This window comes from Talpa occidentalis, unplaced genomic scaffold (assembly GCF_014898055.3).
Source record: "Talpa occidentalis isolate TD23 unplaced genomic scaffold, MPIMG_talOcc4v2.1 talOcc4.13, whole genome shotgun sequence".
Taxonomy (NCBI): domain Eukaryota; kingdom Metazoa; phylum Chordata; class Mammalia; order Eulipotyphla; family Talpidae; genus Talpa; species Talpa occidentalis.
In genome coordinates this window covers 60,561,829-60,588,525 of record NW_023601322.1, presented here as the reverse complement: position 1 = coordinate 60,588,525, position 26,697 = coordinate 60,561,829, and the positions used below count along the sequence as shown (strand labels likewise).

The window sequence follows — 26,697 nt, the reverse complement described above, 5'->3', positions numbered from 1 at the left end:
ACCCCTTCTCTAGCAGGAAGGTTTGGGAGGCTTGAATAAGGAGAACTGATAAGGTTGCTATGGGAATGAGGTCATAAGACTGATCACTGTGACCCTGAATGCAGAAGAAGGGCCAGTACATAGTCTGTGTCAAAGCTCAATGTCAAGACCAGATATCCCAGCACTAACCAGCCCATATTGACTATGCAGTCATGAAAAGCCCGCGAAAACAGTCTATAAAAGGGAGCCCCAAAACCTTCCTTGCATGCAGACCTCTCCTGTCTCACCCTCTGCTTCTCTTAGCGGTGTATTTCAATAAATCTCTCTTTCTGTTCTTCACTCTGTCTCTGGCAAATTCATTTACCCCTGCACCTCCCTCACTCCCATCTTCTCCCCACAACATTTTGGAATGTTTTGGAAAATAAATACTGAAAAATGGGAGAAATACATTATTCAGTGCAGCAATACCTTGAACTGACTCGTTGAGAGAATCTCTGAGACTACAGGCAGAGACTTCAGACTTTGTCTTTTCACTGCACTTTTCTCACATACAAGGCATTCAGTTGTATTTAGGAGTAATATATGTTGCTTTGAAGTACCTATAGCACTGGAGTTAGCAGAAAGCCTATGCAGAATGGATGATGCCAGTAAGTATATAAGAGACAATTGCTTGGACAAAATACAAATGCAAGTTATTATGGTCCATTTATTGGTATTTGGGAATGTAATGAACTGGGTTCTATACATGAGTAGCTGTATGTGAAAATATCTTACATCAAAATTACACAATTATGTAAATCAATATATGATAGAGCAAATATAGCACAACATTAATTGAAGAATCTTGATTGTATGTGGGTTTACACTGCAGAGTTCTCTCAACTCATCTGTATATTGAAACTTCTCATAATGAAATTTAGGCAAAAATCAACTGAATATACACACACACAGACTTATGGTTCACTGAGCCTCTTCTGACACTTACATGAACCCATAAATCCAAGTCTATATGGAGAATAATTATGTAATGGAAAAATGTCGCCTTCTTACTATAGAAAAACTTTAAACTTTTTCTTTCTCTGATCTTAATGCCTTACAATTTAAGACATTTGCCATTTTCAAAATTTTCCTCTTTCTAAATAAATGCAACTGAAACTCAATCACAATTCAAATCTTAGAGCTGGAAGAAATGAGAAGACTCCTCTAGTTTACCACCCTGATCCATGCAAAATTTTTCTTAAGAATTCCAGTGTTTATCCTGTACTTTCTTATATCAAAATTAGTTCTGCTGTTGGGAACTATGCATAGCAAATAATATTTTTCTTCTCCACACCAATGCCCTTCAGATGATGACCTAAATGGCAGAATCACTCATAAGTCTGTCTTTAGTCAAGTCTCCGTTCCCTACAGCCATCAACCAACCTTATGCAATTGGCCTCAAAGCTTTACATTAGCAAGGTTATTGTCTTTTGGATATGCTTCAATTAGTTCAAGATTTTCTTATTAGAACTGCCAATCTTGAAAACACTATTCCACAGTTTTATAGTATTATAAGAGGGTTTATGACCAACTAAAAATCCCAAGTTAATTTTCACATGAGCTTCTGTTCGGCAAAATAGCTTGAGGCAAGAAGGGCCATAGTGTGGTCTTATTATTCTTAAACAAAATTTCTATTGTCTCTTGTTACCTCATAAAAATGCATGACCCATCAGTATTCCCCATTGGATGCATTCATCACTTACTAAAGACCAATATTCACTGCATTTGTACTTTCTTTGAAAATATAATTTATGATAAATAATTGGCACAATTCAGGACAATCTCTATTATGGACATATAAACTTGTAGACTCAATAGCGGGACTAATGGAAGATAAATCATCTCAATGAAAACTTGTGAACACATAATTTACCACTTTCCCAGATGGGTTTCAACATTTTAATTTTTTTTCTGTGAGGAAAATATCTGTAGAAACATACTAAAACTTGGATATTTATGGGAGTTGGGGTGTGAAGTTAATTTAGCAAATAATAATCTATTCAAGAAACAGCTTCTAGTTTGTGAAAATTACTCTGTAATTTTTTTAAACGCAGTGACAGCATTTAGCAATTAGGGTGGAGGATTTTTCAAATATATAACATGGTGGTGATCAGCGTGGTTTATTTAGAAAGCATCTACTGAAGAGTTTCCCCAAACTCCAACCAGCAGCTCAAGTCTGAAACCACAGACTGCAACATGGAGACTTTCATATTCCTTCCCTTTATGTTCTTGGCCATGTTCTCAGGTAAGAAAGTTACATTCGATGACTTTCCTTTCAATTCCCAAAGTAAAGAATTAGAAATGTGGTCTGATTTGGCAATACTTAGTCAGAAAACTATAAAATGAAGAATTTTTGACCAGACAAATGGATGAAGGCAACTTGTAACAACATAAATATTGACCAGAGGCATAAAAATAGTGACTGGGTGAGACAACAGTGAAAGTTTTGGTGTGGCTCGAGAGAAGCAGAGACAAGGGAGAAGCAAGAACTTGCACTAGAAAGATCGATTCAGTCTACAGGGAAGTGAGAGTTTGTGAGCACTCAAGTCCATGTTCATGAAGGATATGATTTTGTGTGATGACCAGCATTGTGCTCTTAAGTCCTGGTTTCTCTGTGTTTGTCCTATGTGTGTGCATTTAGCAACTTTATTTTAGCCTCAGTTTTCTCATGTTTAAAGTGGAAATAATTATACATTCCTGTAAGTTGTTATAGGAATTAAGTGTGCACTATCATTAGCAAGCACTACTAGTGTTCTTACTTGCTTGTCATTCAAGACTATTATTTAACTCAATAGAGTTCGGTTGCCTGTTGTCAGAGCTGTAAATTTCTGATCAGGGCTGGCAAATTCTCAAGATAATAATGACACAGATAATAGAGTTCTCAATATATTATAAGACAGATTCCAATTTGTGGAGGTCTAGATTATGATCTCCTTTGTGACCATTTCTTTAATCACTAGTGAAAGAAAATAACAAAAATAAAGTTCCAATGACCTTCAGGTACTTTCAAGTGGAAAACAAGGAAGAACAATCATCTTCTCATTGAAAGCATTGCACTTGCTAAGTGTGAGAGGATCACCCCACAGGGTTAGGAAACATCAGTCGGTAGTGGTATCAAACATGAGTTAGATGTGAAAGATGTTTGTATACAGACAACATTTAGGGAGCTTCTGAAATGGTAGAGTTAAGAAATAACATATAGAGCTAATAGGGATGAGAGAGGAAGGAGAAAAAAATATGTATGCTTATATACATAAAATCATATTTTTTAAGGAAAAAAACAAAGCATACAGATAAATCACCTACTAGAACATATATGTTCCATGAGGGCAAGTTCCATTTCTCTTTGTGCCTTGCTATGTGACATTTGGTGCATCATCAGCAGGCATGTGTTGTTGGAAAAAGTGCATTAATACCAGATGTAGTGGCTATATGAATTTGCAGGATGAAGGAGAGGGAGACATGAGTATTTAGAGTTTTTAAATCAGGAGGCAATTCTTTTATAAAAGTTTAGTTAAAATATAGATAGTTCAAGTACATTCTGCTATCTTAGTTATCTTTTTTTTTTTTTACCTAAAAAGTCTGCCCCAGGTTTTTATCCTACAAATTTATCTATGTAAGAAATGATGTATTATTGGGAATTTCATTAAATCATGTAACAGTAAAAGAGGGAAATTAATTAGCTGGTATTTGAAAGAAGACTTGTTAAATTATGGCACATTTATCGAATGAGATAGTAGGAGTCATTAAGGAAATTGATGAATGTGCTCTTTTTGTAATAGGGAGATGGCTTCACTGTATTGGCAAGGGAGAAATCAAGTAGTAGAACAGTATGTACAGTATGCTACTGACTGAAAATATATTTAAATATGTTTGTAAATACATAAAATGTCTCTAAAATACAGAAAAACCTAGAACATATAATTGCAACATAGGTAAAAAAATGGGTGTATCAGGGCAGGAGGGAAGGGAACGTTTACATATTTAGGATTTGACACAACTTGCCTGTACAACCTTTAAAAAAGCTGAAGATAATTAACAAATTTATCTATTTTTAGATAATTTTAGATAATTTTTAGATAGTCAATTTATCTATTTTTTCCCCATTTTAACCATTTTAACCATATCTTTATTCTAGTTGATTTCTACTTGAAGTTAGTGCTAGTTACTGAATAATGTTTGGCTCTTAGGATTCATGCATATGCACATCTCTGCTGGAAATCATTATTGTTTAGTCCATTTTTTCTGTCTATGCTCTATACCTCTATCTTCTCCACCATCTTGATTCTTCTGGGTCTGTTGTCTAACTTACTCCTCAGATACTCACACTTCCATAAATTTCTGCTTGTTTCTTGGAACCCCCAGTGGACTTCTGAGCTTCCTGAGGGTGGAACCATACAGGCCTTGTTTATAATTATATCCCAAGATATTACTATAGTTTTGGCACAGTAGTGGACTCTAAATATTTTTTGGTAAATAGACAGAATGGCTGATAATAGCCAAACACTCTACCCTGTGCTATACCATAGTTTAGTAAACCAGGTTACTAACTGGTAAACTTCCTATGCCTGGATCTTAACCATTGGCAATGTAATATAATATGGTAATACTCATCAGATAAGGATTAATTGTATGTTTGATGTTAGTTAAATGTATGTGAATGCATAAGTGTGTATACTCATGGAAATATAAAGCAGGGAAAATGCCAATGAAACCCTAGTTATAGATTTGGAATAATCCACATTAAAATGAGTTAAAGCTATGTAAGTTGAAAAACTTACTAAGGAAGCTTATAAAGAAAAAAAAAAGCTTTTGAGGAAACCTCAAATAAAGTAGCAAGGGAAGAAAGAGGAATCATCAAACAGAAAAGGTCATCAAATAAGAAGCACTTATATTTAAAAAAAAAAAAATGTTAAAAGGAATACCACTGCATGCTCAGCAGCTCTAAAACCTTTCTATTTGCTTATTCAATGTTTACCAGATAGTTCCCATTTTGGAATGGGATATGAATAAATTAAAATATATACATATTTGTGATATATATACACACACATATATATATATCACATATAAGCATTGCTCATATTACCATAAATTTCTTTTTGCTTGTTTGCACATACAGACACATATGTAGAGAGATATATCTATGTCTACTCTCTATATATCTGCATGTCAGTCTATAAATAAATAAATAAACAGACAGATAAATAGATAGACATTGAGTGATGGATGGACTTCCAAAATAAATTGGAGAAGCAGAGTAGATGAATTGTGAAACACAGATTTTAAGAAATAGTCATATAGTATTTATGCAGTAATTTAAAACAAAAGAAATAAGCAACCACCAGAGAGAGTATAATTGAAAAATGGTGGACAAAAAGATGACTAAATTAGAAAGTATGTTCTGAAGAACAAGAGAACCTTTGTCTTTGGGACAGGGATGAGAGGAAAAAATAGATAAAGAGGGAGGAGTGATGATGGCCGGGAGGGCAAATGACTTTCTTCTTCTATATCTGGAAGGTTGATGATGGCATCTACAGAGTGAGGTTAGGGAAATGGAAATGGGTTTTGTGATGGTAAGAAAATTTATTTTTATTTTTCATTTATTTTATTTTTTTATTTTAACATTTATAATTTTTTACATTTTTTTAGACAATATTTGCTTCCCCCCACCCGATGGTGAGAAAATTTAGAATAAGCATTAAACAGTCAGTTTGAATAATTAATAAATTATTAAAAGAAATTTGGGAGGCCTCCCTGGTAGTGCAAGGGGTTAAGATGCAACTTATGAAACTATGCACAGCCACTGCAGCACGAGTTCGATCCCCGGCCAGGGAGCTACCCACAGCAGCAGACCTCTCCTGTCCGGCCCTCTGGTCCCCTCAGCAGTGTATTTCAGTCAATCCGCCTGTTCTGTTCCCTACTCTGTCTCTGGTAAATCCTCTTACCCCTCATACCTCTGGCCTATAGCCCAGTTGTTGCATGCATAACTAAATAAATCTTTTTTAAAAAAGGAATTTGGGGTAGTATGGAGGCCCAGTATAAAAAATTCAGACTATGATTTAGAAATAAGGCAAACAGGTGTGATCCCTTGATTTTCAGAAATTATGAATGTAGTTAAGAAGAAAAAAGTGGCAGAACCAAAATATTCAATGATGAGAAGTAATGGGAATATTCTGTCTTGAGGACCAATTTTTTTTTAAAAAAAAGATCAATTAATACAAATTATATCTTGGGAATGAATGCTATGGATTTTAAATTCTTGAAGTTAAATATTTTTATTTTTCTCTTCATGATATCATTTTAGTGTCTTCAACCCAGGCTTGGAGAACAAATGTTTTCAAAATACAAAAGGGTCCAGAATCTGCACTTACTCTAGAGAGAAAAAATGAAGCTAACCATCAGGGAGGACAAAAAGAAGCTAATAATCAAGGAGGTAGCAACACACATGAAAACACAGGGATATTTGGTCCGCAAGGACGACCAGGGTATTCTAACCAGCCAGGGAAAATGGGGAACTTTAATCAGCAAGGGAGGCCAGGAACTTTCAACCAGCCTGGGAGTCTGCAAGGGAATTCAGGACACTCTATCCAAAGTGGGAATCTAGGATCTTCTAGCCAGCAAGGAATGCCAGGATCATCTAGCCAAAAAGGAGAACCAGGATCTTCCAGCCAACAGGGAAAACCAGGATGTCCCAGCCAACAAGGAAAAGCAGGGTGTTCTAACCAACATGGAAAACCAGGATCTCCTAGCCAACAGGGAAAACCAGGATCTTCCAGCCAACAGGAAAAACCGGGATCTTCCAGCCAACAGGGAAAACCGGAATCTTCCAGCCAGCAGGGAAAACCGGGATCTTCCAGCCAACAGGGAAAACCGGGATCTTCCAGCCAACAGGGAAATCCGGGATCTTCCAGCCAACAGGGAAAACCAAAGTCTTTTTACAATCAAGATAACAGAAAAAATGTAGCCAACCCTTCGAATGGCAATACAAAGGAGATTCAGGTTAGCAGTAATTTCTTTTTTTTTTTTCTTTATTCAACTTACCTCAACCATTCTATTTACCAGACACAGAATAGTTAACAAAGTGTACTGTACTAATGACAAATAATTTACAGATTCAGCTGAATGAGAAGGAATCTGGAGGTGGCTATTTTCCCACACAACACCTGTAATCAGTAGGGAGTGTCAGGCTACTCCACTCTACCTCTCATTTCCTTCTAGTATTTGTTTTCCTCTGCCTGTATTAGACTAGCTCACACTCTCACCTGAGGCCCATCCCCACCAGATTTAACTTTCATGTTCATTTCCATCCCCTCCATGATTACAAATCACTCAGGGTTAATTCTAAACCACAACTGCGATCCAATATCACTCCCCTGCTGAGAATTCTTCAGGGGCATCACATTCCCTGGAAAATAAAATTCAAACTGCTAAGCATGACATTTAAGAATCTTCACAATCAGGACCCTGCTGCTACAGTTCCTGTCACTCTTTGCTCACATGGTCCATATCATTCATATCCTCTAGGTTCAGTATTCTCTATCCCAGAATGTAGTTTATTGTTTGGTAATTTATTGTCTATTCAACTAGATCATGAACCCCTTAGAGAAAGTTCCATTTCTTTTCATATCCTCAAATCCTAGAACCAGACAGGCATATAATATGTTCTCTTGAGCTATTTATCAGGTGAATGAGATGCGTGAATAATACTGCATTGTGGCACCATCGCTGTAACAGTGAGCACTGTCACTCCCATATTTCCCTCTGAGTCCCACTGGGATTTGCTTTTTCTTGCCTTTTTCCCATGTGCCAGTCTCCTAATTTTTAAATGGAATATTAAATAAATGTTAAATATAATGACTCCAAACATTCCACTTAGTTTACCCAAAAACAGTTTTCTAGAGCACATCTGTCTCATTATCTTCATGAAAACCTCCTTTCAGTCTCATAACTTGTATTCCTGAATGTGCTTTCAAACAAAAGCTGCTGTCAGTTCCTCTTGGACCTTATATCTAGGCTGTCACATGGATGTCACCAGGCCCTACTGCTACCACCAGCAGGTGTCTAGAGGCGTCTGCATGTTCAGGTTGCCATTTTCTCAATTTTATATTGCCTGCTAAAACTGGAGTGATAACCTTCTCCATTTCATAAAACATGTGCAAATGAAAGTAATTGATTAATATGAAGGTGGAGAGGCAAACTCTAAGCCATGGGCAAAGACTTAGGTATTTGTACATCTTCTTTGACTCTAGAAGGACTAAGCCCCTAAGTCTTGCCATCCCTCTAGTGTCTGCTCTCATCTGCTCGTCAGAGCTCCTTTCTGATCACAGGCCTGTCATTCTATGATGAAGCTTTGGGGCAACACCTCAGGTTCTACTTTACTGAACTCTGCACAGTCCTATCTCCCACCACATTTTCTTTAATGGCACAAGAAAGAAAAATGTTCAATAAATTACAATCCTGTGTGTTGTGTATTTGCCAGTATGATGTTTCCCTAATCTCTATTTGTTCCCACAGGGTAAGCCTTGTCTACAAATAATTAAAGCGGTTGGAGAGCAGGGGCTTTGATGTCCAAAAACTCAGGGCTTGAATCCCAAAGTGGAAATTTAACCCACATATGGTCTTGGGCTTGTTGCTTACATGCTTGTCACTCGATGCTGGACACTGCACAGGGAGCCCAATATACTCTTCTTTCAGTACTGGCACATGGATTAAATTAAAACAAAAAGGGTCAACAAAAGGATTAGTTTAGTACTAATCAATGAGTAAATCGATGAGTAATGAGCAATAAATGTTTGTTTCATTATAATATTGAAATTAAATTGATTTTCCCATGCTTATCTAATGGGAAACCATTATCTACAGACTGGCCCAACCAGCAGTAAGAGCCCAGGTGGAAATTCAAAATGCCAGTCTATCTACAAACCCGTCTGTGGTTCTGATGGAAAAACCTATGGTAACAGCTGTGTATTTAATGAAGCAAAACGGTAAGAGGACTTTATGTTTCTTTGTATCAGGAAGTACTATTCTGATCCAAAGGGGATAAAGGAACATATTTCTCTGTGTCTATATAGTTTTCTTTCAGTAATGCCTCAGCATTTGTCCAAAGGAAATCTAAAAGGATATTTAATTCTGGAATGGTCAAGTCAGTCATTTCCTGAAAGAATGTGATTCATTCAGCTTTTGAAGTAGGAGTAAGTTTATTATGGAATCACTCATTTGACCAAACTTTCATTAAACATCCACTTTGTACCACACTGCTCTATGCACTGGAGATAAAGTTGTGAGCAAAACACTCAGAATTTTTTGCTTCCATTTCCACTGTTTTTTTTTTTTTGTATGTGTGTGTGAAAAAAAAGTACAATATATTTATATATTTTATATATTTATATTGTATATATATATACATGTATGTTACTACAAATATAAATATATAAAGAGAACTGTGACTCCCATAGATTACTAACTGTTGCCTACTAAAATATATTTAAGCTTAAATAACAACATTAAAGTTTGGATTTGGTGAGCCATGCAAACTTTTTAAGAGCTGCACTCTGTCCACAAGAAAGGTGATCAGGCAGCGGTTCTTCTGCCCACCTGTGACTATGCAGGTGCTTCTTTTCACCAACTCTTTCCCTATGCAGGGCAGCAGCTTCCTGCCTGCCTGTGACCTGTCCCATGCCAGGGTTTCTCTTCATTGACCTCCCTAAGCAGAGGCAGCTCTCCTCAAGGCTGCCCGCCTGTGACCATGCAGGCCTCTCTCAGCAAACCTGTCCCTTTTGGGGCAGCTCTTCCTGCCTGCATGTGTCTATGCAAGTGTCTTTCGATTTTCTGTCCCTTTTCTAATAAACCTGTTCTTTAAATATAAAAAAAGAAAGGTTATCATTAAGCTGATCAAAATTAGAATATGTGGTGAAGAAAGACTTAAATAGTTCGACTTTCAAAATGAATAATGCTTATCTATGAAGTAGGAATAGCATAAAAGAATACTCCTTTTGTTTTTGATAGTTCCAGAATTTATTGTTTGGGAAATCACTATTGTAGTAGTAAATGAATCCTAAAGTTATCTCCTCTAGACGTAGAAGTTAGAGTGGAAGGGACACTAAGTACCCATCCTTTCATTTTATAGGTAAGGCACCTGGTCAGGAATAAGAAAGAACTACCATGAACTGCACAGATTCTTAGAGCACTCAGTGGGAAACCAGCCAGCCAGGATCCAGGCTTGCTTTTTCCCAATGTTTAAATAACCACATTAGTTTTTCTAGGTGGCAACAGTTACATGGTTTTGATTTCTCTCACTATCTTGATTTCAGGTTGAGTCATGGAAAACTGACTCTGAGCCATGAAGGGAAATGCTGAGCATTTACAGCAAACAACTTACCCAAAGCCTCAAAAGTCCAGCTGCAATTCTCTTTACACACTGGATATCTCTGGTAACTCCACCAGGAGATCAGCAAGATTCTTAGATATGATGGCTCCTACATTATTCTGTAGTTTGTTCCACTGCAAATAAAGTGAATGCCAGAGTTACTCTGATTTCTGAGATTGTTTTCTCTATTTTCCCAAACTTCGTGTCTATGATCTACCCATTCCCAAAGTGCTAACATGGCTAATACTTCAGAACCCACAGCATCAATTTGTGAATCCTAATAGATAAAAATAATTTCAAGAGTGCATGGAAAAAATGAAGATTCCCCACTTTAGAAATACCAATGATGCTGTTCTCTGATAGAGCTAAAGAAACCACAGTTTTAAACTGCATTTTAGGTGTTTTAATGCAGGTGGTCTCTCCACATTGATGTGAAAAGGATTTATGATGTTTTAACACTATATTGATTGGCTTCAGAGGGTCCATAGAATCATATGAAAAATATCTCTGAGCACTTTTTTTTTTCTCAAAAGAATGCCCAATCCTTTCTTTAGATTCTTAAAGGGGTGTATGAGCACAAATAAATATTAAAATCACCAATCTACAGATGCTGAACTGTAGAAACTTACTGTAATTATCTGACATTGTGTTTTAAGGCTGACATTCTAAAACCCAGATGACTAGAAGAAATCTCTCCGAAAATTTAATCACACAGGTTAGCAACATGTTGCTCAGGAAAGAAAACAAAATCCAGCAAGAACATGGAATCTGAGTAGATAAAATGAATGATTTAATGAAAATGACACCAGAGAGACCGAGCAAAATTGGAGATCCATGAGGAATACAAGTACTTTTATAGCCAAGGGAGCCATAATTAGAGTAGAGGATTCAGGTGGCAATTTACATTTTGAATAAATGGACCCAAAACAACAAAAAATGGATAAAACTCAAGGAAAAAAAAAAACCCAGGGAAATTAAGTTCACCAGGTGGATGGCCAGAAGTGGAGACAGTATTGTGGAAAACCTGCAGGTCCTCTAGGCAGTGAAAGGTGGGTTTATTTCCCAGAGGTGGGCTCAAAGATAGGAGGAATCATTTATAAGGAATCCAGGATCAGAAAGTACTCAAATCTATGGAGGTTGTCAGCAAACCACTGAGCTGACTCTCACTGGGAACTTCCTCAAGGTACAGTGCCTGGTGTAGATGGTATTTTTAAAGTCACCCACATGGCTAGGGTATCAGCATCCAGGAAGCGGGGTAGAAGACAGAAAAGTATCAGATGCTACAGAAATTAAAGAGGCAGTGACATTACTTGATTTTTTTTTAAAGATTTATCTATTTATTTATTTATACAAGAACCGGGGTACAGGCCAGATGACAGAGCAGGGAACAAAACAGGCAGGCTGACAAAACACACCGCTGAGGGGAGCATTGAGCAAGACAGGAGAGGTCTGCCATGCCATGTGGGACCCTTGCTGGCCGGGATTGAACCGGCACTGCAGAGGCTGCGGACAACTTCACAGCTTCACAGCACTGCACTCAACCGCCTGCACCACCAGGGGAGGCCCGACATTACTTGATTTTGAAGGAGAGAAAATCACAAGTTGGCAAAAGTGTGGAGAAACTGGAGTCTTGGTGTACTATTGGTGGAATGTAAAATGGTGCAGCCATTATGGGAAACAGTATGGCAATTCCTCAAAATACAAAAAAATAGAATTAACATATAATCCAATAATTCCTCTTCTGGGCATATCTTCAAAAGAACTTAAAGCATGGTCTCAAAGAAATATTTGTATACCAACACGATATATACTAATGTTTATAACAGCACCATCCATAGTAGCTGGAAAGAACAAATAACCCACCAAAGAAAACGGAAGATGGAAAAATGAAACAGCCTTGAGCATTGGAAAGAAAGTCATTTAGTCTTTTCAGTGAATTTACAATGAGATTCTGGGAAAATAAGTGGGGTGAGAGAGTAGTTTGAAAAGACACAAATCCTAATGTTACCACTCAGGCCATGAAATAGAAGTCCAAAGGCTGCTTCTGTAGAAGGAATATCTCTGCCTTCTAATCTACTCATTCCCACACCCCCAATTAGAAATGTCCCTTTAGCCTAGTCTTCATGAACACTTCAAGACGAACAAGAATATTTATTTCACTGAAAACTGTTCATGCCACAATACTACTCATATTTATCCCACTAATAGATATCTTAGCGATATAGAGTAATAAATTATTGATACTTGCAACAAATTGAATATGCATACTAAATAACACATTTACATAAATTTGCTTTTGAATTTGAATAAGCATTTTATAAAATCATATTTAAAATATATTTTAATAGATATTTTTGTATGTATATTAGTATTAAAGAATAATAAATTGTTGATATATGCAACATATTGAAAGCATATACTAAAATAAATTTTATTTTATATTTTATATTTTATAATGGACAAAGTTTTGTGTGTTTACCATATGCTAGTTATAGAATCATAAATCATAAATCATAACATATCAGGTAATTATAATATAGCATCACACATACACCACATTATTTATTATATGCCATATTATCATTATATGCCATAATGAGCCTGATACATTGGCTGGTGCTAAGGTGATTACATACCATCATATATTAATTAATATTATATACCAATAATATACATATTATTATATATACCTACTGCCAGGGCTGCTAGTGCTCATCTGCAACTTAAGTTCTCTGCTACCCATGCGTAAGAGCTATTACAATAAACTCTACTGGGCATATATTATGAAGTAGCTTTATGATTTGGTGATGATTATCAAAGCTTCCTCATTCAAAATTATAACTGTGCATAGTTAGTTCCTAACTGGAAATCTTGTCCAAATTAATATTTTCCATACATACAAGTACTGATGAAGTACATTTAGCATCATTTTGGGTAGCACAAAGAGCTTACAACTTTAAAGTGAACTATGTAGCCATATAGGGAACTGTCTTAATGGAGACATTCATGAAAAGATCATGAGATTGAAAAATGAGTATTTTTTCATTTGTATGATAAATGTTGTTTTCATTTGTATTTCTATACAATAATATCATACTATCTGAAAGAAAAATTAAGAAAGCAATCACATTTAAAATAGCATCATAAGGGCCTCCCCGGTGGCGCAGCTGTTGAGCGCTGGGTTGCGAAGCTGTCCGCAGCCTCTGAGGCGCCGGTTCGATCCCTGGCTGCTCCCTGGCTACCGGAGGAGGGTCCCGCATGGCGCGTAGACCTCTCCTGCCGCCCGCTGCTCCCCTCAGCAGTGTACTTCCGTCCTTCTGCCTGCTCTGCTCCCAGCTCTGGCTCTGGCGAATTCTCTCACCCTCCCGCGCTTCTGACTGTACCCAGTGCTTGTATAAATAAATAAATAAAATAAAATAAATCTTTAAAAAAAATAAAAAATAAAAAAAAATAAAATAGCATCATAAGTGATAAAATACATAGGAATAAATTTAACCAAGAAGGCAAATGATTTGCACACTGAAAGCTATATGACTTTGACGAAAAAAATGAGGACACAAATAAATAAAGAGATATGCTGTGTTTGTTGATTAAATGAAGTAACACAGGTAAAATGTCTAAAGTATCCAAAGTCATCTATTGACTCAGTACAATTCCTATTAAAAAATGATGTTTTTCACAAAAATAGATCAAAACAATTCTGAAAGTTATATGGAAGCACAAAAGATATAAATAACCAAAGTATCTTGAAAAAGAACAAAATTGGTGACATTACGATTCCTGATTTCAAACTATATCACAAAGTTATAGTGCTCAAAATAGTGCACTATTGGCAAAAAAATCAAATCTTACATGAATGGAAATTAATAGAAAGCCCATAAATAAACTCTCAAGCATATACATTATATACATTCAGCTGATCTTCAACAAGGGAGCTAAAAATACACAACGGGTAAATGATGATCTGCTTAATAAACAGTGGTAGGAAATGAGTAACCACAAGCAAAAGAATTAACTTGGACCCTCATACCATAAACAAAAATAATTCAAAATGGGTTAGACTTAAATAAAAGATCTGAAACTGTAAAACTCCTTAAAAAATAGAGAATAAACTACTTCCCATTGTTCTTAGCAATAAATTTTTGTATACAAGACTAAATGCCAAAGCAACAAAAGCAAAAATAAATAGTAGGACTGTATCAAACTAAAAATCTTTTGCACAGTAAAGGAAACAACTATCAAAATAAAAATCCAGTCTGCATAATGGGAAAACATATCCAATAATTATAAGGAACTCATACAACTTCAAGGCAAAAAAACCCCAAAACCCAAATACTCCAATTAAATAGTGGGCAAAGAAGCTGAATAGACATTTCACACAAAGATATAGAAATGACCAGTAGGCCTATAAAAGTTGCCCAATATCACTGATCATTAGAGAAATGCAAATCATAACAACAATGAGATATCACCTCACTCCTGTTTGGATGGCTATTTTAAAAAATACAAGACCTAGGGCCTCCCCTGGTGGCGCAGCAGTTGAGCACTGGGCTGCGAGGCTGCTGGCTATCTCTGCAGTGCGGGTTCATTCCCGGGTTGCCTGCGAGGGTCCCAAAAAAAAAAAAAATACAAGACCTAACAAATGGATGTGGAGAAAGGGAACCCTTGCTCATGCTTCATGTAAAACCGCTATGCATGAGAGTATGGAGATTCCTCCAAAAACAAAAAGTGAAACTTCAAATGACCTGGAAATCCCACTTCTGGACATTACACACACGCACACGCACACATACACACACATACACACACATATGTGTACAAATAGACCTATATGCATTATACACACATTTATTATACACACATATGTATATACAAATATACATACATACATATATCTCTCTCCAAAGGAAATGGAATCAGTGTCTTAAAGAGATATCTTTAGCCCCATATTATTGCAGTATGATTCTCAACAGCCAAGACATGGAAACAACTTATGTACCCATTGATGGGTGAATAGAAACTGTGATTGATACATAAAGAGAATTGTATTTACCTATAAAATGAAGGAATGGGGCCTCCCTGGTGATGCAGGGGTTAAAGTCTCAGTGCTATCAAGCTATGGCCAGCCACTGCTGAATAAGTTTGATGCCCGGCCAGGGAGTTGACCCACATGGTGCAGCAGACCTCTCTTGTCTCGCTCACTGCTCCCTTTAGTATTGTATTTCAGTGGATCTACCTGTTCTGCTCCCCACTCCATCTTTGGTGAATCCTCTCGCCCCCCACACCACTGGCCTACACTCCAGTTCTTGTATGCATAGTAAATAAAAATAAATCTTTAAAAAGATTATAAATAAAAATAAATAAATAAAATGAAGGAATGCAACAACATGGATAAACCTGGGGTATGTTGTGCTAAGTAAAATAGACTAGATAGAGAAGGAATAAACTATACGTGTATGTAGAATCTAAAATATAAACATTAAGGGCAGAAAAGACAATCTCAGTCATTAACATAAGAGACATCCAGTGTATGGGATTTATTTATTTATTTATTTAGAAAAAGATTTATTTATTTATTTATACAAGCACTGGGTACAGTCAGAAGCGCGGGAGGGTGAGAGAATTCACCAGAGCCTGAGCAGGGAGCAGAGCAGGCAGAAGGAGCCAAGTACACTGCTGAGGGGAGCAGCGGGCGGCAGGAGGGGTCTGCGCGCCATGTGGGACCCTCCTCCGGGAGCTGCCGGGGATCGAACCGGCGCTGCAGAGGCTGAGGGCAGCTTCGCAACCCAGCGCTCAACTGCTGCGCCACGGGGGAGGCCCTGGTGTATGGGATTTAAAGAGCTTCACCACAACTTCAACTCAAGTCTCCAGTTTATTTTTTCTTGAAATGTCCTTCATACCCAAAGAACTGGCCTATCACAGGCATCCTGATAGTGACTTTGTCACAGGAGCACTTCCTCCTCCTTCATTACATGTGGGTCCATTAAATTAGCTTGGAAAATGACTAACATGCAAGGTTTCTATCTACATCCTGGGTTGCTTCACTGAGAAACGTTGGAATAGAGAGACACAATTTAAAATGCAAATAGTTATAACAATTTGATCTGGAGCATTTAAAGACAAGCAAAAGAGTTAGAAATTATTGGTCTCACTTTTCAAATAAGAAAATTGTATATTAGAAAGCCTATATATTGTGTCAAGTTTAGTAAAGGGTACATGGAATTTATACTGGGAAATTTCAACTGCCAGACTTCCTTTTAATGAGTCAGACTGTAAAGCTAATTAGTTAATTAGGATGGAGATAACGCTGACCAAATATCTCTCTTAGTTGAAAAAGTTCCAGTATCAAATACCTATGCAGTAAAGATGAAATTATTGAACATTAGACTTCAGGCATTGCCTCAAATCTTCTCTCTAGCTCTCCAGCCTAATCTTTCTTCTATCCCAGGAATTCACACACTCTGTTCTGGTTCAGGCTTCCCCAAAGTTGGCTGGTTCTGACACTCATCTGGGCATTTTAAAAACATATTATTGCCCAGGCCTCATCTACAAACACTTGTTCCACAATCTTGGGGTGAGACTGAGCACTCATTCAAAGGTCTCCAGCTAATGCTAAGGCCCGGTTGTAATAACCTTCAAATCTCTTAAGATACAACTGTTAGGGGACACTGGTTACTTTGGATCTCTGTATTATTTCTTAAACTTTTAAATCTACAATAGTCTCAATATTTTTGGTAAAGTTTAATTAAAAAAAGAAAGATTATGTGGGGCCTCTCTGGTGGTACAAGGGGTTAAGCACAGCACTGTGAAGCTATCCGCAGCCTCTGCAGCATGAGTTCCATACTGGCTGGTCAGGGAGCTACCCACATGGTGCAGCAGACCTCTCCTGTCCTGCCCGCTGCTCCCCTCAACAGTGTATTTCAGTAAATCTGCCTGTTCTGGTCCCCACTCTGTCTCTGGTGAATCCTCTCACTCCCCGCACCTCTGGCCTATACCCCAGTTCTTGTATGTATAAATAAATAAATCTTTAAAAAAGAGAGAGAAAGATTTCCTATTGAGTAGAATTCACATCTGGTTTGGAAAGCTACAGCAGATCTGGGTTATATCTAGTTACAATTCACAGAACTATTTTTCCCTAAATTCTCTTGTTCCTTTCCAACTTAACTGTTTGGAAAGCTTTCACAAATCTCCATCTTAGAATCTACAATAAATTTTATTACCATCTTCCTTTCCCTTAATTCTGAGTTCATCAGATCAAACTGTTCCAAACCTCCAGCTGAGCAAAGATACATCAAGACGTGTCTGTGAAGCATCTCATGAACTGATTTACACCCCCAGGGAGGACACAGAATACCTGTGCTTTCTTTGTGTGCCCTGACACTTCTGTCTTTCCCCTTTTGTATCATTTCGCATCAATAGAACAACTTAGGAGAACAGAAAGGATAGCAGAGGGAAAGTGAACCAGAGAGCCAGTTTCAAGAGCTGTTGCTCACTCCCTATTATTTCTGAGGTAGGTGAGGTGGGGAGTCTAGGGAGGCAGCTCTGGCACAGCATTGCTGTGAAGATGGGTCCGAAAAAGTACATTAAATGTAGTCCATTTCCATTAAGAGCTGACCTAAAGATGTGGAAGGCAAGCAGCCCCTTTTATAAGTGCAAATAGGACTTTGTCCCAGGACCTCTCTTGCATATCAATAGAGTCTTCAGTTAACATGTTATGTCATGTTGGATCTGAGGGCTGGGAGAAGATAAAAGAAAGCTGTTCGCCTAAATAAGGGTTTTGCGGGGTTGGGGGTAGTGCCTTTATTGGGAAGAAATTTATCATGTGTGGACTGCAGATTCTGCTTGCCTAGTAGAGAAAAATCAGGATTTGCCCCTGCTCAGGGGTTTTAACCATTCCAAAGGTTTCATTCACAGGCTTGATAAAATGCCTCTTTTATCACTGTGGAGCAAAGATATTTTCATCATTTTCTTTGCATTTCTTCTTTGCTCTGGTAAGTAAATTCTCCAGTCCTAGGTGAACCAATTTACATATCCTAGAAAATAAAGGCAGTGACTACTGCAACTGATTTTCATTGGGCTTGAAATAATTAAAATGGAAAGGGAAAAAGTGTATGTCACAGATGCCTTTTATTTTATTTTTTAAAGATTTATTTATTTATTTATACAAGAACCGGGGTACAGGCCAGATGTGCGGGAGGGTGAGAGGATTCACCAGAGACAGAGTGGGGAGCAGGACAGATTGATGAAGTACACTGCTGAGGGGGGCAGCGGGCGAGACAGGAGAGATCTGCCAGGCCATGTGGGATTCTCGCCGGCCGGCTGGGATCGAACTGGCGCTGCAGAAGCTGCGGTCGCTTCACAGCACTGCGCTCAACCGCCTGCGCCACCAGGCTCTACAGATGTCTTCTAAAATGACATCACTGGATTGCATTTCCTCATTCCCACATAAGAGACATGGACACAGGCTGGTGGGCTTGAAGGGACCACCTCTTGTTCATCTGCAGCTCAAGAACTTTAACTGAGCTGGGTTTTTTGGGGAAAGGGTTCAACTCAGAGTCCACTGTTGTTAATTGCAAAGTGTGAGAAGAAATGATCTCCTCTTTCCTTAGAATATGCTTTGGTGTTTGCCAACTTGAACTCAACTATTTCAGGGAAGAAACTCATTGATAGCCTTAGCACCAAGTTATTCCTTAAGGCTAATGGTGGTTCATGAGTTTCAGAAAAGGGAACCTCTCTAAGAGATAGGTATTAGAGCAATTAACTGTTTATAAAGAATTAATTCATTTCTTCATATTTAAGTGTATTATGCCAGGGTTTTTTTTTTTTTTTCTTTGATTAGGACTTCAACTACGAAGGTAAAAAAAAAAAACACAAAAAAAAACCCACAATGGTATCTCTAAAGGAAGGTATTGGAAATAATTGGAAATAATAAAAAAAAATACACGAAATTATTTTTCACAAGTGAAATCAATTTGGGAATTAAAAATTATTTATCAGTTTTGTTTGATTTTGTGAATTTAGTGTCATTCTGCTACCATAAATTTCCATCACATTACCTGTAGTTTTACTGTATGGACAAAGTCACATTTTCTGCTACTATGAGATATGCTCACTTAACACCAGGCTATGCTTTTTTTCCTTTCCTTTTTCAAAATCAATTGAATCTTTTTTTTTTTTTTGTAGAAGCATCACTGAATGTTAACAAGGTAAGAAAATATTGATTCACTAGGAAATTTAAAAAAGGTAACATTTTTTCACATAATATATTTTTTTAAAGATTTATTTATTTATACAAGCACTGGGTACAGTCAGAAGCGCGGGAGGGTGAGAGGATTCGCCAGAGCCAGAGCAGGGAACAGAACAGACAGACTGATGAAATACACTGCTGAGGGGAGCAGTGGGCGCAACAGGAGAGGCCTGCACGCCATGTGGGACCCTTGCCGGTGGCAGGGGATCGAACCGGGCGCTGCAGAGTGTTCTCTAGGATCCTTTGCTGGTTGAAGTTATTGTCTATTACTGAGCAGTGTCCCAGAGGTTATCGAACTGAGCTCATATAGAAATCTCATTAGACATTGGCTCTATGCTTTCTTTAGCCACATCAAGGTTAGGTGAGAAATTTCACAATAAATAAAAATTGCCTACTTGGAAATGAAAAGTAACTTTTAATAGAGAATGTTATTCTATTACTTTAAAAACAAATTTATTGAGGTATTTACATGACCAAAACGTTTTCATGTTTTATGTATAATACAATGTTTTTTATAAATATACAGATAGGCATCCATCACATTTTTAGATTACTTACATCACCCTCAAAAGTTTCTTCTCTTTTTCCACTTGAATCCCAGGGAATCACTAATCTACATTCTTTCCGTGTTGGAAGGCCTCTTCCAGATATTTCATATGCATACAATGAAGCAATACGGAGATGTTGCTTCTTTTACTAGACATAATGATTTGGAAGGTCATCACTTTATAGCACTATCTGTAGTTCATTATTCTTTAAGTGATGAATGGCATTCTGTTTTGTGTTGATAAACCCCATTGTGTTTATGTGTTTATTTTTTACCAGTTGATGGACACTTGAACCATTTTCACTTTTTAACTATTTTGAATAATGTTATTAGGAACATCAGTGCACAAGTTTTGATAAGAATTATATACTGTTTGTTTCTTTACCTCTTGGGTAAATAGCAGAAGTGGAATGGCTGGTTTGTATGGTAGGTGTTTGTTGAACTTTTTAAGTCCCTGTTATCCAAATGACTTCTTCCATTCTCACCAGCACTGAAGGAGGTGACAGTTACTCCACATCCTCTTGAACACTGGTTATTTGCCTTATCTGATTATAGTCATTGTGGCATTTATTGTTTCTGTAATCACAAAGACATTGAAATCAGTACAGGAAATCTATGTGTATACCATATGATCAAAATTTAGAAAAAAGCGGCCAAATCCTAATAGAACACAATGTTTTAAATATTAAAATTGGTTGCTTCTGGGCAATTGATCTAAAGTCTTCTTTTTTTCTACATTTCTGGTTATCTCCTTTTTAGTGAATGTGTGTGTGTGTGTGAGTGTGTAATCACACTGGAAAAATTAACTTTGGTAAATAAAAAATAATTTGTATATTTAAATGCTATCATGACCTATTTTTTTAATTTATTTATTTATTCAAGCACTGGATACAATCAGAAACGCGGGAGGGTGAGAGAATTCATCAGAGCCAGAGAGGGGAGCAGAGCAGGCAAAAGGACCGAAGTACACTGCTGAGGGGAGCAGCGGGCGGCAGGAGAGGTCTGAGTGCCATGTAGGACCCTCCTCCGGTGGCCCGGAAGCAGCTGGGGATCGAACCCGCAATGCAGAGGCCGCGGGCAGCTTTGCAACCCAGTGCTCAATCGCTGCGCCACCAGGGAGGCCCTACCTAATTTTTTTTAATTTATTTTTTTATTTTTATATTCCCCATACAATTGCAACCCCCTGATTTTGACCCCAATCCCTCCTTTCCCTGCACCCCCCCAAAGTGTGTCTCTGGTTCATAGTTGTTTGTTGATTTTGATTTTTTTCTTTCTTATAGTTATTCTTTTTCCTGGTCCCTTACTTAGGTTTTCTAGATTCCTGTTATGAGTAAGACCATCCGGTATTTTTCTTTTTCTTTCTGGCTTATTTGGCTGAGCATGATCCCTTCCAGCTCCGTCCATGTTGCTGCAAATTGCATGTGTTTATCTTTTTTGAATGCTGAGTAATATTCCATTGTGTATATGTACCACATTATCTTTTTTTTTAATAGAGGCATGTTTTATTTATTTATTTGTTTGTTTGTTTGTTTGTTTGTTTGTTTGTTTGTTTATACATGCACTGGGTACAGTCAGAAGCGCGGGAGGGTGAGAGAATTCACCAGAGCCAGAGTGGGGAGCAGAGCAGGCAGAAGGACCGAAGTACACTGCTGAGGAGAGCAGCGGGCGGCAGGAGAGGTCTGCGCACCGTGTGGGACCCTCCTCTGGTGGCCAGGGAGCAGCCGGGGATCGAACCTGAGCCACAGAGGCTGCGGGCAACTTCGCAACCCAGAGCTCAACCGCTGCGCCACCGGGGAGGCCCGTACCACATTTTCTTGATCCAGTCATCTATTTTGAGGCATTTGGGTTGTTTCCAAAGCTTAGCTATTGTAAACAGTGCTGCTATAAACATAAGGGTGCAGGTGCTCTTTGGAATTAATGTTTCTGTGTCCTTTGGGTAAATACCTAAGAGTGCAATTGCTGGATCATATGGAAGCTCTGTCTTTAGTAGGTTGAAGAATCTCCACACAGCTTTCCATAGTGGGTGGACCAGTTTGCACAACCACCAGCAGTGCAAGAGAGTTCCTTTCTCTCCACATCCTCACCAACATTTGTTGTTGCTAGTTTTTTTAATATGTGCCATTCTCACTGGTGTAAGATGGTATCTCACTGTAGGTTTGATTTGCATTTCCATGATTGCAAGTGACGTTGAACATTTTTTCATACGCCTGGTAGCCATTTGTATTACCCCTTTGGAGAAGTTTCTTTTTAGCTCTTCTGCCCTTTTTTTGACTGGGTTATTTTCTTTGTTTTGTTGAGTCTCATCAGCTCTTTGTAGATTTTTGTGATCAATCCTTTATTGTTAGTGTTGGGTGCAAAAATATTCTCCCAGTCAATGGAGTTTCTCTTTGTTTTGGTTATTGACTATTTTGCTGTGCTGTTATTGACTATTTTGATGTAGTCCCAGCTGTTTATCTTTGCTTTCACTATCACTGCTTTGGGTGATGTGTCTGTAAAGCCATCTTTGAGGTACATGTCATGTAGTGTTTCGCCTATATTTCCTTCTATATATTTCATGGTTTCAGGTCTTATGTCTAGTTCTTTATTCCATTTTGAGCTGTTTTTTGTGTATGGTGTGAGGTAGTAGTCAAGCTTCATTCTTTTGCATGTAGTGACCCAGTTTTCCCAACACCATTTATTGAACAAATTTTCCTTGCTCCAGAGCATAGTCTTTGTTCCTTTTCAAAAATTAGTAGATCATAGATCTGTGGGTTTATTTCTGGCTTTTCTATTTGGTTCCATTGGTCCATGTTCCTGACCTAATTTTTATGCAATTTAATGTTTGCTGACAGTGACATTAGATACCAAAGGTCATGCAGAGTAATTGTTGGTTTTATCATGCTTCAAGGAAGAACAAGATGATCCCAGTCACTCTCTCAAGTCAGCAGAACAATTACAAATGGATATGGAATGATAAAAGACCCCAACTGAAGCCATGTTGAGAGAAAAGAAAAAAAAAAGGAGATATCACACTCCTGACATCAGTCTGTATTCTACAGCACAGCAATCAAATCAGTGCAGGACTAGAACAAAAACATAAACTCAGACCTGTGGAATAGAATAGAAAGTCCAGAGATAAACCCACACAAATATGGACTTTTCACTTTTGACAAAGCTGTTAAAACCATACAATGGAGAAAAGATCTTTTCTTTAATAAATGGTGCTGAGAAACATGGAAAAGCACATGCAAAAAGTGAAACCATATGCACACTTAACTCCATATACAAAAATTAATTCAAAATGGATTAAAGAACTGGATATAATCACTGAAACTATAAAATACTTGAAAGGCAACAGAGGTGACATACGACAGGACATCTACTACAAAAGATACTTTTGGGTGCTCAAATCCTAAGGCAAGGAAAATAAAAGCAAAAATAAACAAATGGGAATTTCAAGGTAAAAAGCTTTTGTACCTCAAAAGAAGCCATCACAAAGGGGCCTCCCTGGTAGTGCAACAGGATAAGTCTTAGACTGTGAAGCTACCTGCAGCCACTGCAGTTTGAGGTCAATCCCCAGCCAGGGAGGTGACCCATATGGTACAGCAGACCTCTCCTGACACACTGCTCCCCTCAGCAGTGTATTTCAGTCAATCTGCCTGTTATGCTCCCATTGTATCGCTGGTGAATCCTCTCAAACCCCCACACCTCTGGCTGTACCCCAATAAATACATCTTTAAGAAAAAGAAAAAAAAGGAAATTCTGAATGATCTAGCAATACCTTTATTAGGTAGTTACCTGAAAATAACAAAACTCCAATGTAAAAAGATGAAACAGTTTTGATCATAAATGGGGAAAGGATAGCCTCTTCAACAAATGGTGCTGGAAAAACTGGAAAGTCACTCATGAAAGAATGAAGCTGGATCATTCACTAACCCCATGCCCACAAATAAATTCCAAGTAGATTAAAGATTTAGATATAAGACCTGCAGCAATAAAATACATAGAAGAAAACACTGGTGAAATGTTCCATGATATCAATGATAAAGATATTTTGGTGACTTAACCTCTACAACATGGAACCCAAAACGCATTAAACAATTGGGATAACCTCAAGTTAAAAATCTTTTCTACGGAGAGCTGTGTGGAGATTTCTGGACCTACTAAACATAGAGCTTCCACAGGATCCAGCAATTCCACTCCTAGGTATTTACCCAAAGAACACAGAAACATCAATTCCAAGAACACCTGCACCCCTATGTTTATAGCAGCACTGTTTACAATAGCTAAGCTTTGGAAACAGCCCAAATGCCCAAAAATAGATGACTGGATCAAGAAGATGTGGTACATATATACCATGGAATATTACTCAGCATTCAAAAAAGATAAACACATGCAATTTGCAGCAACATGGATGACGCTGGAAGGGATCATGCTCAGTGAAATAAGCCAAAAAGAAAAATACCAGATGGTCTCACTCATAGCAGGGATCTAGAAAACTTAAATAAGGGACCAGGAAAATGAATAACTATAAGAAAGTGAAAATCAAAATCAACAAAATCTATGAACCAGAGACACTTTTTGGGGGGTGGGGCGGGAGGGGAGGGATTGGGGTCAGAATGGGGGGATTGCAATTGTATGGGGAATATAAAAATAAAATTTATTAATTAAAAAAAAAATCTTTTCTACGGTAAGAGAAAATATGAGATGATTAAAAGGCATCCTATTGAATAGGAGAAAATAGTCATACAATGTATAACTGTTAAGGAATTAATTAATATCCAGGTATGTTAAAAACTCCCTCAATTCAACAATCCAATTAATGAATTGGCAGCAGATATGAGCAGACATTTCACCCACGAGAGTATCCATAAGACCAAAAGATATATGAAAAATGTTCACCTCACTTCTAGTAAGAGAAATGCAAGTCAAAACCACAGTGAGATTCCATCTCACACCTGTGAAATGGAATGAAAAGATCCCCAACAGGAAGTGTTGGAAAGAATTCAGAAAAATGGGATTCCTATTACATTATGGTGGGAATGTAAACCAGTGCTACCATTATGGAAAGCAATGTGAATTTATCTTAAAAATCTAAAAATTGAAATATCATTCAACCCAGCATTCCTACTTCTAGGCATATATCTAGAGAATATGAAACTATCTATGCAATAATCCATATGGCCCACTATGTTCATAGAAGCATTATTTGCAATAGCTGGAACTTGGAAGCAGCCTAAATACCCGTTCACAGATGACTGGATCAGGAATATGTGGTATAACCTTGCAATGAAGTACTATGTGGCCATAAAGAAAGAAATACAAAAGAAATACAGTCCTTTTAAGCAAAATGTGCAGAGTTTGAGAGAACTGTATGTATTAAAGCAAGTCAGAATATTAATATAATTAATATATTAATGTTTTTATATAATCAATATAATTTTAATATTAATATACAGTTACACAGTATTCAATTGGATAATATAAAACATTCAAAATGCAGGGACATCACTGATCACTTGATGGTCTGAGGTTAAAAGAGAGGGAGCATGATGCCTCCATTTCCTTCTTTTTTTTTCAGTAGAGCTTTGGCTATTCGGGGTTTTTGGTGATTCCATATGAATTTCATCAATAATTGTTCTATTTCTTTGAAGAATGCCATTGAGATTTTGATTGGAATAGCATTGAATCTGTATATTGCTTTTGGTAGGATGGCCATTTTAATAATGTTTATTCTTCCAATCCATGAGCAGGGGATGTCTTTCCATTTCTTTGTGTCTTCTTCTATTTCTTTTAACAGTGTTTTATAGTTTTCTTTGTATAGGTCCTTTACCTCTTTTGTTAGATTTATTCCCAAATATTTGATTTTTTTTGTTTCGATAATAAAAGGGGTGGTTTTTTTGATTTCTTCTTCTTCAGATTTATTGTTTGTGTATAGGAAGGCTACTGACTTTTGCGTGTTGATTTTGTATCCTGCCACTTTACTGAATTGATTGATGAGTTGAATTAGTTTTTCTGTGGAGATTTTGGGGTTCTCTATGTATATATCATATCATCTGCAAATAGTGATAGTTTGACTTCTTCTTTTCCTATTTGGATTCCTTGGATGTCTTTCTCTTGTCTTATTGCTCTGGCTAGGACTTCCAGTATTATATTGAAAAGCAGTGGTGAGAGTGGACATCCTTGTCTTGTCCAGATCTTAATGGAATTGCTTTCAGCTTTTCACCATTGAGAATGATACTGGCTGTTGGCTTGTCATAGATGGCCTTTATGATGTTGAGGTATGTTCCTTGTATCCCAAGAATTTCAAGGGCTTTTATCATGAATGGGTGTTGCACTTTGTCGAAAGCTTTCTCAGCATCTATTGATATTATCATATGGTTTTTATATTTCTTTTTGTTGATGTGTTGGATAACGTTGATTGATTTTCGGATGTTAAACCATCCTTGTGCCCCTGGAATGAATCCAACTTGGTCGTGGTGAATTATCTTATGGATACATTGTTGGATTCTGAGAGCTAAAATTTTATTGAGGATT

At 37.4% G+C, this 26,697-nt stretch overlaps 1 protein-coding gene across 1 annotated transcript; it reads left to right on the top strand.

The window, feature by feature from the left end:
* Nucleotides 1-2,214: 2,214 nt before the first annotated feature.
* On the top strand, nucleotides 2,215-9,009 carry MARCOL (MARCO like). The gene is made up of 3 exons (XM_037508326.1): nucleotides 2,215-2,263; nucleotides 6,326-7,020; nucleotides 8,884-9,009. The coding sequence occupies exons 1-3, from the start codon at nucleotides 2,215-2,217 to the stop codon at nucleotides 9,007-9,009; spliced, it is 870 nt and encodes a 289-aa protein (XP_037364223.1).
* Nucleotides 9,010-26,697: the final 17,688 nt, after the last annotated feature.

Coding starts and splice junctions, on each gene's coding strand:
- MARCOL (XM_037508326.1), top strand. CDS start 2,215: ATGGAGACTTTCATATTCCTTCCCTTTATGTTCTTGGCCATGTTCTCA. Junction 2,264..6,325: donor GTTCTTGGCCATGTTCTCAG/GTAAGAAAGTTA, acceptor ATATCATTTTAG/TGTCTTCAACCCAGGCTTGG. Junction 7,021..8,883: donor GCAATACAAAGGAGATTCAG/GTTAGCAGTAAT, acceptor CATTATCTACAG/ACTGGCCCAACCAGCAGTAA.